The sequence below is a fragment of the Candidozyma haemuli genome (assembly GCF_002926055.2).
Source record: "Candidozyma haemuli strain B11899 chromosome Unknown G_2014730914, whole genome shotgun sequence".
NCBI classification, from domain to species: domain Eukaryota; kingdom Fungi; phylum Ascomycota; class Pichiomycetes; order Serinales; family Metschnikowiaceae; genus Candidozyma; species Candidozyma haemuli.
In genome coordinates this window covers 791,651-807,125 of record NW_020289905.1, presented here as the reverse complement: position 1 = coordinate 807,125, position 15,475 = coordinate 791,651, and the positions used below count along the sequence as shown (strand labels likewise).

Here is a 15,475-nt window from a genome sequence, read left to right as displayed (position 1 = left end):
CATCCAGAAACCGCCTGGCATCTCTTCACGCCCCACGTCCACCTACATCCTCCATCTGTCAATGCTTTTCTATGAACAGGCCAGGAATTCTTCTTCCTGGAAATGCAACTTCTTTCACTTCCTCAAACCATGGACTCCTTATCACCACCAAGTTGCTGCCCAGCATACGCCGCCTTAATATTTGCAGCGTTCGCCTCGCGAGCTTCATCCTGGATCAACTCGTCCAAATCGTAATCGTAGTTATTCGGATTGTGGTCTGCCGAAACCTTCTCTCCTCTCTTGCGCAACCCACTTTCCTGGTTCAACCGAATCAGCACCGGCATGTCCTCAGCAGTAACATGGAGCTTCTCTTTCAAAGCACTGGCTCTCGCCTTCAATCCTCTTTTTTCGTCCTCCTCCCTCTGTCTTCTCATTTCTTCATCTGGAGGAACGTAGCCCTGGAACTCGTTGGATGTCTGAGTGTCCTTCTCTTTCTTCTCTCTCTTTCTTCTTTCTAGGTGAGTAAGGCCTGCTGAGTAGGGAAGATATAGAGAGATGGCACAAAACACAATAGCAAGAATGATAAGTGGAAGGAACATGATGTGGGCTGGTTAGTTGTTGGTGGTAGTTGGAGTTGAGAAGTGATGCGCGATGGGCCGAGTATGCCGAGGAAAGTGGAAAATGGACGGTGGAGGGTGAGTTTTGGGAATTTGGGGGTGGAAATTGGAGGGTTGGTTGGAGTGGAGGAGACGGATGTTTTGGTGGATTTTGGGCTGTTTTGGGGTAAATGGTGATTTTTGGCGGACGGTTGAAACGTATTTGGAGTATTTTGCAACCACTGAGAAGAGGCCAGTGATTGTTGTGTGAGGTGGAGGGAGGAGATGGAGGTGAAAAAATGTATGTATAAAAAAAGGAGGATGTGGAAGGCGGTGAGTTGGAGGTGGTGGTAGGAAGAAAAAAGAGAGAAAGGTGGGTTAAGTGGATGATGGTCCAGTGGTTTTGAAGTAATGGGAGATGAGAAGACCTGGGGCATTAGATGGATCTACTCTTTTTTTTTTTTGGTATATGATGTTTTGGAGTGTTTTGATTATTTTAATTGGGTAAAGGGAAAGAAGAAACAAAATAGGGCTGGTTCGTCGTTTTGGCTGGTTATGTAGAAGTGGAGGCTCTGGAAGCTCAGAGGAAGCACTGATGGAGAAGAAGCTTTAATGGCTACAATGATGGCTATAACAAATGTCTATAAAGAATAGCTATCTTGGATTTAAAATGGAAAAAGGTGGATATTCAAGAACATTGAAATTTTCAAGAAATGAAATCTATAAGACCACTTTAGGTTACTGGCCATGTATCACTGTGAAAGCCTCTTGGAGTAGTGGTTGACCTGGAAAGGCAGCAAATGTCCTTTAAAGCGGAAAAAAGGCAAACTGAGTATGTTTAAATGGAATATTGCTGGAAATAATGACAGAAATATGCCATTTAAGTGACTAGAGAACAGCCAATGTAGCTTTGCAGCCATGGAAGAATGGTCTCCAGAAAGGTAGTCACCAAGGAAGACCAGAGGTTTAGTGACAAATCAAAAAATGACTTCTTTCTACAAATATTCAGGAAGTTGGGGCTTCTCTGTGCTTTCCTTTACACTTATTAACTTCTTTGCTTTACTTTGGTCAACCTTCGGTGATGTCTATTGTAGCTTGTTGAAGCTAAGAGAGTGACATGTGCCAGACATGGTACCTTCCTCTTCCAGTTGAACACCCAACTATGTAGATTCTGTTTCTCGATAAAGAACTACTTCTTAAATCACTCTATTATCAAAATTTAGAACTGTACTCTTAACCACACAAGGGCATTTTCAGAGGTCTACCCATGAACCAGAGTTCACTCCATATGCTCTCCATCTAAAAGTACTCCCAGAGAAGTATCTTATCTTCAGTGCAAACACTACTCTCTTAAGCCTATCTACTGATTAATTTCAATAAAAAGTGACCCACCAAGACCAAAATTAATCTTTCAGTCGTCATTTCTTGTAGGTCTCCTGATGACCACTTTCCCTGGATTCCAACCATGTCTCCAACTCTCCACCCCTCCAACTCCAACTCTGTCTCCACTTCCACAACTCCAACTAAACCCTCCAACTGAACCCTCCCCTTGGCTCCTCTGGGTACGGTGAATCTCCCGTGACTTACCTCCTGACTTCCCAACCAACCCATCTTTGCTACTATCTACCAAGAACAGATAAGCGACCAAGCCTCTTGGCAAGCAATGGAATTCCATTGTCTCCCCGTACCCCAGCGTCACTTACAGATCCCAAGAACAGCTCCTGATAAGAAATCTGTTTTGGGCCTGTTTTGGGCTGTTTTGAGCTGTTTTGGACATTTGGGCTGTTTGGAGTTCCACAAAGATAAGATAAGCAGAGGTACTTGGAACACAAACCAGGCTTGGTAGGTATCAAGATAAGCAGACCAAGATAAGACGAAGAATGGTTGCCAAAGCAGTCATAGAGCTGTCTTAGAAGACCTTCTTAGTTGTCTACTAAGCCTGTCATACTAAACCTGTCAATCTAAGCCTTTGAACAAGACATCCTAAGACTATTCTACTATCAAAAGGCGAAGGCCCAAGCTCGTTCCTCGCCTTGGGCCTTTCGCCTCCTCGCCTTGGGCTTTGGCCTTTTCTTATCCGTAACTCGTTACTATACATTAACTACCGGGCAGCCAAACTCTCCAGAATAGAAGTAATCGGCTGCAACCTGATCTCATCGTCTTCCATATAATCCAACTGGTTCAACTCATCCTCCTTATCATTATAATGACGGAAGATAATGTAGAAAAGACAGCCAGCAATGAAACAAGACACCGCCAAACCAGTGTAGGTCCAGACCAACTTGGGGTTCTCGGCGGTTGGCGAAAGAGCAATACCAATAGCAGAACCAAACGCATTGGTGACAAGGAAAAGCGACATGATAAACGACTTCATCGAAACTGGGGCCTTGGTGTAGGCGTACTCCAAACCAGTAATAGAAGCCAAGATTTCAGACATACCAATCAAGAAGTAAGCAGGAGTCTGGATAGCAACGTGGATCTGGTTAGGAACCGTTCTGAACTCCTCAGCACACTCCTTAGGCATATCGTAACATGGGCCTTGCTGGTAGATAAAGTGCTGAAGAACACCAGCGTAAACCATGGCACTGGAAGCAAACATGAAGCCCCAGAAGATCTTAGTAATAGCTCTAAATGGAGTGAATCTTCTGATAAACGGATACACAAACCGTTCACAGATTGGAATGAAAATAATAATCGTCAAGGCGTTGATGGCCTGCAAGATATCGTTAGGCAAGCCGTGGAGCTCCATCTGGCCAGCCTGGGACACAAAGTTGTTGATCATCTGACCGTAAACCAACCAGTAGATAGGGTAGAACACAAACACTTTACAAGCGTAGACGGATCTTCTGACTTCTTCCACAAACTTCTCAGACCAGGGGTATTTGGCGTCTGGGTTAAGCGAAGGTCTGGCAGCGTCAAAGTTGAACTTGTTCTTGATGGCAAGGTACGAAACCTTGAACGCTCTGGCAATCACCTGTTCTCCCACAGGCACCTTGACGTAGTAAGGCTTACCCAAAAGCAACACAAGCGGAGCGATACAGAAGAAACACAAGGGCAAAAGGTAGCCAGCCCAGAAGTCCACGTTGTGTTCCAAAGAGGTGGTTGCAATGACCGAAAGCGAGCCAATGTTGATCATAAGGTAGAAGAACATGAAGACGTTCTGGATGGTGATGTTGGGGTCCTGAACAACCCTTTCACCAGACTTTAACACCTTAATCACTGGCTTAGTCTTTGGAATCTGGTCAGCGATCAATGGAGACACATTCGACTTGACTCCACCAGTACCCAAACCGATAATGATAATGGCCACAATGAAACCACCCAAAGAAGTGTTATGAGAAGCCACCAGCGGCAAAGACGTAATAAACAAGATCAAAATACCCACCAAGTAGATACCACAGAAAATACAAATAGCATTATACTTGCCAGTGTATGTATCAGCGAGCCAAGCACCAAAGATAGGCGTCACGTAGCACCAGAACTGCCAAAAGTACGACAAAGCCGTAGCACCCGAGTTCTTCAAGTTCAACACACCCTTGGGTTTATCGTCTGGAGAATTTTGCATGTAGTTCTGGAACGGTGTAGACAAGCCGTAGTAGGAGAAACGTTCCGCCAACTCCACAATGGCTACAAGCCAACACGAAAGAGGGATTTTTTCAGAAACATGGCGCAACGTCTTCATCTCTTCTGGTGTTGGTTCTCTGCCTTCATCTTGCAGTTCCAAGTCAGTAGATGAAGAAACCTTATCGACAGTTTCCAAGGGAAGTTTTTCAGTAGAGGAGGCAGAATCCTGGGCCTGAGCTTCCTGGACCGCCACGGACTTTTCCACGTTCATCGCAAGCACATCGCCAGTCTGAGCAGACATCTTTTGGTGGAAAGTGAATGGATGGTGGGAGAATCCCAGGTTTATATATCACGGCATTTGGTGGAAATGGTTGCAAAAAGGTTCCGCCGCATGCAATGGAGTGCACCAACTAGGCATTTGGGAGAAACATTATCTTGGAAGATTGGAGCTGGAGCAAGGCGTTTGGGCTTGGGGCCTTTTGGGGGCACGGCGGCCTTGGCGCCAAGGCATCTCGATCGCGAGGAACGAGCGAGCGAGATGGAGAAGATGGAGAAGAGGAAGAAAAGATGGAAAGGTGAAAAGGTGAAAAGGTGAAAAGGTAAAGAGAAAGTAAAGATGAAGAGAAGGAGGAGAGGTAGAGGTTTTGGGTGTGGAAGTGGAAGTGGATGGGAGTTGGTAGTTGGTGGAAGTGAGGGAAGTGGAAGTGAGGGAAGTGAGGGAAGTGGAAGTGGTGGATGGAGGATGGGCGTGGACGGGGCACGTAACCGGTGGATGGGAAGTAGAGGTGGAGGGAGGAAGTGGTAGAAGGAGGATATGGTAGTTAGAAGTAATGAAGTAAGGTGGGTGGAGTGGTGGAGTGGTCGACTAGGGAGTTTATTTTAATTAGGTGTGGTTTTGTTTGGGAGTGGTTGGGAAGTGTTGGTGGCTGCTCTGGCTGCTCTGGCTGGACTGGCTGGAGCGCACAAGGTGACGGAAGGAAAGAGGCAGGTAGGTGGAGGGATTGCCAGGTATATTTGGTTTTTAGGTTGTTTTTTTGGCTGTTTTTGGCGGCTTGGTGTTCTGGAAGTATTAATTTTGGGGTCTTTTCTTGGGAACTGGTGGAGTTGGTGGAGGGTTGGCTGCAGAGGATAGTATAGTGTATGTGAGAAGATGGAAGATGGAGGTGGAAGAGAGTTGGTGTTTGGGGAAAGCTGGTTTAGTGGAATTGATGGTTACAGGCTGGTTAGGTGGGAGGGAAGGTCTTTTGTATAAATTGGCTACTTTGGCTTCTTTGGAAGTGGTGGAAAGACAGGGTTTGGTGGTTACTGGAGATGGGTTCTGGAGGACTGGAAGTAGTGGTGGTGGTAGAAGTGCTGTTTACATGGTGGGGTGGTAAAGGAATGAATTTTGTGGGGATTAGTCGAATTGATGGTTATTATTAGGCGTTGTTTTGTCTTCGGTTACTGGGTTATCATGGGGATTGGGAATATGTGGTTGGCCTCGATTGGGTGCAAAAAAACGGGAAAACTACACCACAAAAGCCACACAATTTAGATAAACGAACAAAAAGGGTACCATTAAAAAGCAGAGCTCAATATCAGCTTGTTCTGGCAGTTTCAGTCAATTTGAGTGGTAACTGATGGGTTTGTGGCATCATCTGGTGAGCTGATGTAGGTCCAGATGTAACGTGCTTTTGTGTGACCATCTGAGACATGTCATGGGACCAATTGGTCTGGCATTGGGTAATTGAAGAAAAGAAGGGAATTGAAGGGAATTGAGCAAAAGAAGGATGTAAAGAAAGAGGTGGAGGAATGGGGAGGAAGTGGTGGTGGAGGAAGAGAGGAAATGGTAGTGAGACCGGAGGTGGTACTAGAAGGGAAGGAAGAAAAGGAAGAAGAAGGAAGAGAAGAAGTGATAGAGATATAATGATAGCAGTAAATGATGTTTATTGACGATCTGAAGGATTTACTTAAGTGGTGGGCTTTTATGGTGATATGAATGAAGCCATATAATGTCAGTGAACTGGTACTACTACAACCAGAAGCACAAGTACATCAACAGTAACTCTTCCAATCTAACAGACCTACCAAGACAGTACTAATTAATATATGTCAACAGTCAAACATCTACTAAAGCTTCCACTACCCTTTCTTCACCACTATTCATTTTCCACCTTCCCAGAGCACTCCCTCTTTCATTTGCAGCCATTTCTCTGAACCTGCAAGCCAAAGCACAAGCACAGAAATACGAGGCCATACAACAATACCACCGATAATAAACCAGTATAACTAATATTTAGATAAGTGCTGGAGGCCGTAGAAGCCCTGAAAACTCCCGAAAACGCCGAAAGTGCCGTTCCCTGACTTCCCCAGAAACCACCCAATCTTCCTTTCCATTTCCACTCGGAGTGCCGTTGATTCGACTCGAAAACGGCACCAAACCTTCTTCTGACGCTTCCTCCTCTGACGCTTCTTTCTCCACATTCCCCAGATTCCTCTTCCTTCCTCTTCCTAACCTTATTGTCTAAAGCCTTCAAGAGTCATGGATTCTGGGCAGAGCCGTTCCCGTCAAAGCAGAACTGGTTGGTTCCCAATTGGAAGAGATGATCTTCGGTTAATGGCGGGAACTTCCATCTTTTCTTGATCTTCGCCAACAACTTCCCCAGGCTTTCCCAGGCATCCCCAGGCTTCCTTTCCTTGAGGCTGTGGCTTCTCCTCTTCTGCCTCTTCTCTCTTTGGCGTTTCTACATCCTACATCTTTCTGATAAGCAAAAACAGAAAACAGCCAATTACAGAAAACAGCCAATTACAGAAAATCAGAAAAAACAGCAAAACTGAAAACCAGAAAAAGCATCAAAAACCTCCAAACAAGGCAGTCCAATAGATAACATGCACAGAGGAGTAAGTTTGAGGCGTTTTGGACACTTTGGAAACTGCGCTGGGGCGATGTGAAGGTGCTTAATCTGGGGCATTTGGCCACGGCAATTCACTTGATAATTCAAATTTAATGCAAATATTAATAAAAACTAATGCAAAAATATGTGGAAAATTAATGAAAGGGTTATGCCCAGCTTATCGTCTGGCCACGGGCTCACAACGCGTGAGGCTAAAAACCAACTAAAATATGTATCAGCAAAAGGACACTTAAAAGGCTGAATTTTGTGCAAAAAACGCCAGAAAAAAGACCCCAACATCTCCCAGCCCCCACGATTCGAATGATACTACTAAATCAACAAAAAGTAGCCAATCTTTCCATTTTTTTGCACTTCTTTCTGCAAGGCGTTTCGCTTCGGCTTATCAGCGACGATTTCTTGGTTTTGCGGAATTTGGCGAGTTTGAGAACGCCGTGCTATTGTCGCTGAGGGGACGCCAGGAGGGCGGGGGAGGGTCAAAAAGGCAGAGAAAATGGGAAATTTAGAGGTTTTGGGAGGGCAGAGGTCGGGGAGTTTGGAGGTTTTGGTGGGTTTTTAAAGGGAATTTAAGATGTATTTATATGGATTTTTTGGGGGAGAAATGGCGGCAGTGGCTTTTGTATAGGTGTAGAGGTTTTTGATGCCTGGTGCACGGGTTTAGTTGCACAGAACAATAGGAATTGAGCACTATATGCAGTACACATGCTTATTCAAGCAGCCCACTTTTTTCGCAGCCATTTCTTCCTTCCCAGGTCCAATCTCTGGCTTTCGTCCCTTCAGAGACGTCGTCTGGAAAACAAGTTTCCCTATTTTTTCTGTTTATTCCTTTCTTTAAGCTTTGTTATTTCTCTGCTAATACCTTTTTTCCGAACTTTCCGGGCCCAAAAGGCACTTTCTCGTCCAAAAGGCACTTTTCACCGAGCAAAACTCGTCTTTCCTTGGCTCGGACAGTTTGGGCACCCGCCCGCAAAACGTAAGAAATGCCTGTCTTTACGACGTCGACAAAGGCAAAAAGTGCCCATTTACGAGGTTTTAAGGTGAATCGAGTCTTCACTGGCGTTACGTCAAGGCGGGGCAGCCAAGGAGGAAGACACAGAGAAGAGATATACGAGATGGAGAGGCATTGGAGGAGTTGGGGGATTTGGGATTTGGGGAATTGGGGGATTTGGGATTTGGGGATTCGGTGTTTGGGGGAAACGTGGGTGGTTGGTTGGACTTTGGTTGGAGTTCGGTTGAAGTTTGGGAGGTTTCCTTGGTTGTTTGTTGTGTGCCTAAGAAGTGTGGATGGGAAAGGGAAGGGTGGGTTGGAGAGAACGTAGTGGATTTCCTGGTTTTGTTAGCTTTTTTTTTTCTCTTTGTTTATGGTTGGGATTTGAGGAGGCTGCTTTTGTAGGGTTTTGAATGGAAGTTGTTGATTTGGCTGGTATGGTTAACTGCTGGTTGGTGGTTTTTGGACTCTTCCAGTAGTCAAGAAGTACTTCCTCTTCTGTATTGTAAACTTGTATTCTTCAGATTCTTTTGGGCAGGAGATTGTAATTTTGGTGAATTTGGACTGGAAGTTTCTGAAAAGTGTTAGTCCAGTAGAGCTAGTACCCAATTACTTCGAATCCTCAGCAAAAGTGATATCCATGGACTTCTTTAAGTTAAGCTTTGGTGAAGTGAGGTTATTTTTATTGTTCCTGAAATAACTTCAACGGAATTTAAAACTTATTGTAGAACAGCTTGCAGAATTGATGGAGCTGCTTACTTCTTTAGGTCTTTCCTATTCCTTGAGAGATTCCCTAGAGATAGTATACATTGCTCTTTTACCATTTTAGGCTAAAACGTAGTATATCACCGAATAAAGCTTTTTGGTGGCCATGGAGAACCTCCTGCTCTTCCTCGTTTTCCTATTCTTTCACTTCTACCACCTCATTCATTGCTACTTATAGCTTGAACAAAAGACACTCTTCTGCAACACGGCCTCTCCAAATCCCGTCAAGCTATATTATTGATAACAGATTCCTTTAATTTTCTCACCAAGTATAATCGAAATTGCTTATTGAATAACACTCTAAACATTATTAGTATAAATTGTACTATACACCTCTTCAATAAGTCCCATCCAGTGCCCTTAACTGCCCACCAAAAGACCCCTACTTCCCAAAACATACTTTAATATCCTCTTTAATTACCATCTGAACCCTCCTTTAACCTTTTCCACCTTCCTACCATTCTCTCCTACCGAACCAGCTCACCTTCTTCTGCTCACCCACCTTCAACAAACCACCATCCTTAAAACCACCACAAACCATCCACACACAAAATCTCACCGTCCCTGAGCCAACTCAACTGCCTCTCCAACACCCACGACAGCTTCAACTTCCTTTTTCTTCCAAATACTTGCCCCTTGGTTCCCTCCAGCCACAGCCAGTGCTCACCAGCCGAAAACCACCGCCAAAACACGCAAAACTCACCTTTTCGAGCCCAAATTTTCACCATCCCTTCCTCCAGCCCCTGTAAAACAAACCAACTTTCAATCACTTTAAACCATCCCTTTATCCCACTTCCCCTGCCCTCCATCCGAGTCAGACCTGCGCAGAATGGGTGCAAAAAACCGACTTCCATAAACCCTCAATAATTCACCCCATAACACCTAAAAACTTCAGAAAAACAACATTCCCAGTAACTTCGACACCCCCAGTTTCCCTATCCACCTCCCAATTTCCCAAAATGACCCCAAAACCTTCAAGATCTCCAAATTCCCTTTTTTACCCCAAACGTCCTGCATATAACCACCCAACCCAATCCACACTAAACTATCACCACTTTCTCTCCACCAACCACAAAATGCTTAGATCTTCCCTCAGACTCATTCCCAGAGCTCCCTGCCTTCTCAGAGCATCGGCAATCGCAAGACCTGCTCTCGCCAAGCGTATTCCCGTTTTCCCCGCCAAAATCCGTCCATATTCCATCTCTACAAGTGGAGAAAACGTTTCAAGAATCATCGATGACATTTCTGATAACGAATACGCCAAACTCTCCAATGTGTACCTCGAGCTGTTGTGTGACGAGTTGGAGCAGCTTTCTGAAGACTACCCGCAGGTTGACGCTGAGCTTAACCATGGAGTGATGACGTTATCTGTAGCTCCAGGCAAAACGTATGTTATCAATAAACAGCCGCCAAATAAGCAGATCTGGTTGAGCAGTCCTGTGAGTGGGCCTAAACGGTACGATTTGATTGGAGGAAAGTGGACGACGTTGAGAGATGGCAGTGAGTTGACGGTCTTGTTGGATAAAGAGTTGAGCGACGAGTTGGGCACGGAAGTGTCTTTGAACGTGGAGGAGTAGCCAAGTGGAATGGCTCTTCCTATTTTGCATTAACTCTTTGGTTTCGCGTGTCTTGTAAATAATGCTGCTAGAAGCAGCTGGGGCTGGAGCAGCTGGAAAAGGTTGCTTGCTTCTAGGCCTCGTTTCGTGTATAGCCGTGAATTGAGGTATATTTATTGGCCCAGTGTAGCGGTGGCGGTGGAAAGTGGTGTTTCAGTGGTTTGGAGACGGTCTGGGTTGGTATTAAGTGGAGGAGGGAAAGTCAGAGCTGGCCAGTTGAACTATCAAGGAAGGGAGCTGTTTTTGCTGTTAAAGAGAAAACGACATTAACTTCAATTGAATGCTCTTTCTGAGGATCTTCCGGCTGACCAGATTTGGTATATCTATGATCCAATTGGGTATTTCATCTTGAGAGATCATAGTATGTTTTCCATGGCTGGAGGATGTCTTTCTTCGACATCTAAGCTTAAATGCATCGAATTCAGGGCTTGAAATAGCAATTGAAGCCTCAGAATTGCTGGTCTTTGCCAATTGACTTATCCTAGTATTGGGTGCAAAATGGAAGAAGTATAAGGAAACCGAAATTGTGAATCAGTCTCCACACAAGCAGCAAAGACAATGATTTAGCCATATTGCTGGTTAAAAGATGATATGTATTCTTCTGTGGTTACACCTGCGTTTGAAGGAGAAGACACCTTCAAGTCCAAGTCTCAGGGTTCAGAGTTTTCAGGTTTCTAAGTTTTCAGTTTCCCAGAATAGCTTCTACTGGGTGAATCTGACGTTATGGATTTACGAATACCAAATCTTTGCTGAACTTAATGAGAATTCCTTAACTACATTCTGCTTACGGTGGTTCTACCAGTGTATGGTTGCTTCTTCTACAGAAAGCCCAACCTCTCAACCTCCAAGCCCCAAGTTTTCTAAATTCCAACTTCAATGAAGTGAAGTGAAAGATGGAGGAAGAAGCGTATCCTACTGTCAATTCTCTTTTTAAGAGCATCATTTGGAAACTTTGACCTACTGAATATTGCTCCCTCAGAAAGAGCAATACAGAAAAGGAACCATGTTCAAACCACTAAACCACCAATCCTCCAAACCTCCAAATCCCAAACCAAAAGCCAATTTCATCTTCCCAAAACCAGTACCCCATACCTTCCAACCAGTCCTCTCCTTCCTTCCCTCCCACCACTCTCTTCATATAACCACGCACCATATAAATATACCATATAACAACCACCCATACAAGTACACTTACCTGGTCTCTCCCCCAATTGTCCCCCAACTACCCCCAACTGCCCCCACTGTCTCCCCCACTGTCCCCCAATTGTCCCCCAACTGCCCCCAATTGTCCCCCACTGATCCCCCACCCTCACTTTCTCACTTCCCTTGTCCTTCCACTTTCCTCTTCCTCTTCCTCTTCCTTCTCACTCTCACCAACCACCAACCACCACCAACCAACCAACTCCTCCCCAAACCCTCCCTCTAATTAATTCACCCCCTTCCTTCCCCTCATTTCCCCAACCACTATAAATACTCCACCAATTCCCACTTCTTCCCACTTCCACCCACCTTTTCCTACCCACCTCCTTCCACCTCTTCCTCCATATAACCACTCGGTTATCAACACTTTCCACTCCACTCACTCCACATCAGCCACTTCTACTCCTCCACCAACTCCCACCACTTTCCCATGCCTGGCCCTCCTCCACCGCCTCCACCGCCTCCGCCGGGTCTAGACCTTCCCCCGGCGCCCCCACCTTCAATGCCCAAGGGAAGAGACGCTCTTTTGGGGGATATCAGGAAGGGTGCTCGTTTGAAGAAAGCAACTACTGTGGATAAGTCGGGGCCGGCCCTAGGAGGACCTGGAGGACCTGCTCCGTCAGGAGCAGGTTCGACTGGTCCTCCTTCGTCTGCTCCTTCTGTTCCTTCGTCTTCTCCAGCTCCAGGAGGCCCTGGCGGTCCTCCTGGGCCTCCTGGCTTAGGCGACTTGTTCGCTGGAGGAATGCCCAAACTCAAATCAACCAAAGATAACAGATCTGGAATGGTCCCGCTGGGAGCTCCACAAGTCCCCACTCCACCCGTTCCAGGCCTGACTCCACCTGTTCCAGGCCTGACTCCACCAAAGATGCCTCTGTCTAGACCTTCTAAGGCGCCCTCTGGGCCTCCACTGGGTCCTCCACCGCTTCCAGGGTCGGCGCCGCCGCCTCCAGGCGACAATTCGCTAAAAGTGCCGAAAGTTCCACCTTCCAGACCAAGGAAACTGGGCCATTTGAAAACAAGCTCGGTTAGTTCAGTCAGTTCCATGGAACTGGCCAGTCTGGCATCAAAACCTCCCCTGGGGCCTCCCCTGGGGCCTCCGCCCCCTCCCGTTCCGCTGTCGCCAGTGCCGCCACCGCCATCGTCCATGCCTCCAGCTCCTCCTCCATTGCCGACCTCGGCTCCTCCTCCACCGGCTCCTCCTCCACCAGGACCTCCACCTTCGGCTCCACTGGCGCCTTCTACGTCTTCTACACCGCCAGCACCGCCAATGGCAGGGGGGCTTCCGTTTTTGAACGAAATCAACGCCAAACGTGATGAAAAACATGTGGTGGATAAGTCTGGGGCTCCTTCAGCTCCCCTGGCTCCATCTTCAAGACCAAAGCCTTCCCAGGCTTCCCAGCCCTCCAAGGCACCGCCTGTGCCTTCAATGGCGCCTCCAGTACCTTCTGCTCCAACTCCTCCAGTTCCATCTGCTCCAACACCGCCAGCACCAGCTCCTCCATCTTCACATCCTCCAAAACCACCTTCGTCAGGCCCTCCAAAACCTCCCACGTCGCTGGCGCCTCCACCACCTCCTCCGCCTCCAGCACTGTCAATTCCACCACCTCCTCCACCTTCTGGAGCTCCTCCTTCGTTGAAAGCAGACAAAAAGAGCACTTCTTCTGCTCCTAAGGCTCCTCCTATGCCTGGAGGACTGCTTCCGTTCTTGGACCAGATCAATGCAAAGAGAAACGAGTCTGCTGTTGTGGACGGAACGTCTAATTACTCTACGTATACGCTGGAGACGCTGACGGCTCTGGGAACGCCTCTGGCGACGCCAAAACCACCTTCTGGCGCTCCTCCAGTGCCTTCCGCCTCGAGTATTCCAAAACCACCAACTCAGGCTCCAAAACCACCGTCGGCAGCTCCAGAACCTCCATCTTCTGGCGCTCCAACACCGCCAGGGTTGCCTTTCTTGGACCAGATCAACGCCAGGAACAAAGCTGCTCAACCACCGAAGTCGCCTGCTCCTTCTGAGGCTCCACCTATTCCTCAATCGCTGGCCCCTTCAGTTCCTTCGGTTCCCTCGGCTCCACCTCCAGTTCCAACGTCTGCTCCTCCTCCAAAGGCTCCTCTGCCTCCTCTGGCGCCTCCACCACTGCTGATTCCTCCTCCCCACAAGCAGTACCTCTGTTTCCACTGCCTCCACTGCCTCCGCTGCCTCCACTGGCTCCGTCGCTACCGAAGGAAACTCCACCTCCTCCAACATCTGCTCCTTCCATTGGATCACACTTTGGATCGCTCAAATCCAAAAAGCAGCGCCTCCACCGCCGCCAAGCACAATGGAGCAGCAGCAGTCGTCTGGACAGAATCTTAGAAAAATCTCCGCTCTGGATTACACCATCAACACTCACCAGAGAAACGGTGCAGATGGAGGAGGCCAGAAAACGGTTATAGAAGATACGAGGTTTAAGTTTATCAACAGCGACGCCTTGCCAAACCCACGCCGGTTTGAAAGCAAAGAAAAGCTTTATCCTAGTGGCCGAGGCTCGTCGGTGCCGCTTGATTTACTGTTGTATTAAGTGGTACTTAAGCGTTTGGCAGCCATTGTTCAATGACGTTATCATAGAACAGGCAGGTGATTACAGTGTCCCCCAGCAGGGCCCAGTCGCCGCCGTAAACCATACTATCGTGGTTTCCTTTGAAAAATTTGTGAATTGCTGGTTTTTCGGCTTCTGCCAGAACGATATATGCTCCCTGGTACATACAACACGCTAGAACAGAGTTGGCAGGCGTTGTGGCTGTTTTTGGCGCTGGAATGAGTCTCCAAACGCCGCCTTCCAAGTTGATTTTATGGAGTTCCTGGGGGAGCAAAGAAGGAAACAAAGAAGGTCCTTCGTCGGTATCCAACTTACGCAAATCAAATACTCGCAAGTTGTCGTCGTACGAGCCCGTCCAGAGACAATTGGGCAGTTCCAACGGCCATTCCTTACCAGGACACAAGATCAGCACGACGCCAGCGTCGTGGTGTCGATGAGACGTTGCCCAGATCTTACTGTCCGTTCGAAGATCATGAGATATGAGTCTGGCGTCGTCGCCGCCGGTGAAAACAACATTGGCAGCAGGCCCTTCTTCGCCAAACGCTCCTGTCCAGCATTCCAACGAATGGGATTCTGCCAAAACACGAAAAGCGCCGCTGGTCAAGTCCACCAACGCTGCCTCTCCCGAAGTCAATGTTGCTAGAAGAGAGGTCTTGTCGGTGGGACTAAAAAACACAGACGTTACAAGCACATCCTTATCAAACAACTCAAGGTTCTCCCTGAGTTCAAGCTTGTGGTTGGTGTATGTCCAAATACAGATGTTTCCCGTAGAATGGGCCAGCACCCACGTAGCCAGGTCGTCCGGGCAGACCTTCAAGTCGAGCACAGCCAGCTCTGTTTTCGTAGACGATAGTAGGTTGAAGTTGTTGTTGGTGGTGGAGTAGACGTCCAAAGAGCCATGTCTGAGGGAGGAAGGTTTTTCGAGTTTGTACGTTCCAAAAACGACGATTTCGGGGTTTTCTGGGTGGATACGTAAACAGCACGGCGGGAGCAGCGTGGAGGCGTTCATTTGGACGGAAACGGAGCGGTTTTGGTGGTTTGGGAGGAAGATGAAGTGGTTTGTGGGGATGCGCAAGATGAGTTTTTCAGATGAGGTTGGGTGGAATGGGGAGAAGGAGTGTGGAGGGACAAGGAGTGGAGGTGGAAGGGTGAAATTTGGAGGGTGAGTTGGGTCAGGGGAGAGGTAGGTTTTGTTAAAATTTGGGCTGTTTTGGATGGTTTTTGGTGGAGATACGTGGGTTACTTGGTTTCCCCATAGTTAAGGATCCAGTGAGAGAGGAAGAAGGGAGTCCAAAAG

The 15,475-nt window shown here is 47.3% G+C and overlaps 5 protein-coding genes across 5 annotated transcripts; 2 read left to right on the top strand and 3 right to left on the bottom strand. All coding sequences in view use genetic code 12, as the record gives it.

The window, feature by feature from the left end:
* Positions 1-122: 122 nt before the first annotated feature.
* CXQ85_004458 (uncharacterized protein) lies at positions 123-578 on the bottom strand (the record flags this gene model as incomplete). The annotated part of the gene is made up of 1 exon (XM_025488074.1): positions 123-578. One exon carries the CDS (start codon positions 576-578, stop codon positions 123-125), a length of 456 nt encoding a protein of 151 aa, XP_025341882.1.
* A 2,098-nt stretch (positions 579-2,676) lies between these two features.
* Positions 2,677-4,440, bottom strand: CXQ85_004457 (uncharacterized protein; the record flags this gene model as incomplete). The annotated part of the gene is made up of 1 exon (XM_025488073.1): positions 2,677-4,440. The coding sequence occupies one exon, from the start codon at positions 4,438-4,440 to the stop codon at positions 2,677-2,679; it is 1,764 nt and encodes a 587-aa protein (XP_025341881.1).
* Positions 4,441-9,859: 5,419 nt separating this feature from the next.
* On the top strand, positions 9,860-10,360 carry YFH1 (ferroxidase; the record flags this gene model as incomplete). Its single annotated transcript, XM_025488072.1, has 1 exon — positions 9,860-10,360. The coding sequence occupies one exon, from the start codon at positions 9,860-9,862 to the stop codon at positions 10,358-10,360; it is 501 nt and encodes a 166-aa protein (XP_025341880.1).
* A 1,741-nt stretch (positions 10,361-12,101) lies between these two features.
* VRP1 (Vrp1p) lies at positions 12,102-14,160 on the top strand (the record flags this gene model as incomplete). The annotated part of the gene is made up of 2 exons (XM_025488071.1): positions 12,102-13,762; positions 13,917-14,160. 2 exons carry the CDS (start codon positions 12,102-12,104, stop codon positions 14,158-14,160), a joined length of 1,905 nt encoding a protein of 634 aa, XP_025341879.1.
* Positions 14,161-14,352: 192 nt separating this feature from the next.
* CXQ85_004454 (diphthamide synthase) lies at positions 14,353-15,187 on the bottom strand (the record flags this gene model as incomplete). The annotated part of the gene is made up of 2 exons (XM_025488070.1): positions 14,353-14,379; positions 14,411-15,187. 2 exons carry the CDS (start codon positions 15,185-15,187, stop codon positions 14,353-14,355), a joined length of 804 nt encoding a protein of 267 aa, XP_025341878.1.
* Positions 15,188-15,475: the final 288 nt, after the last annotated feature.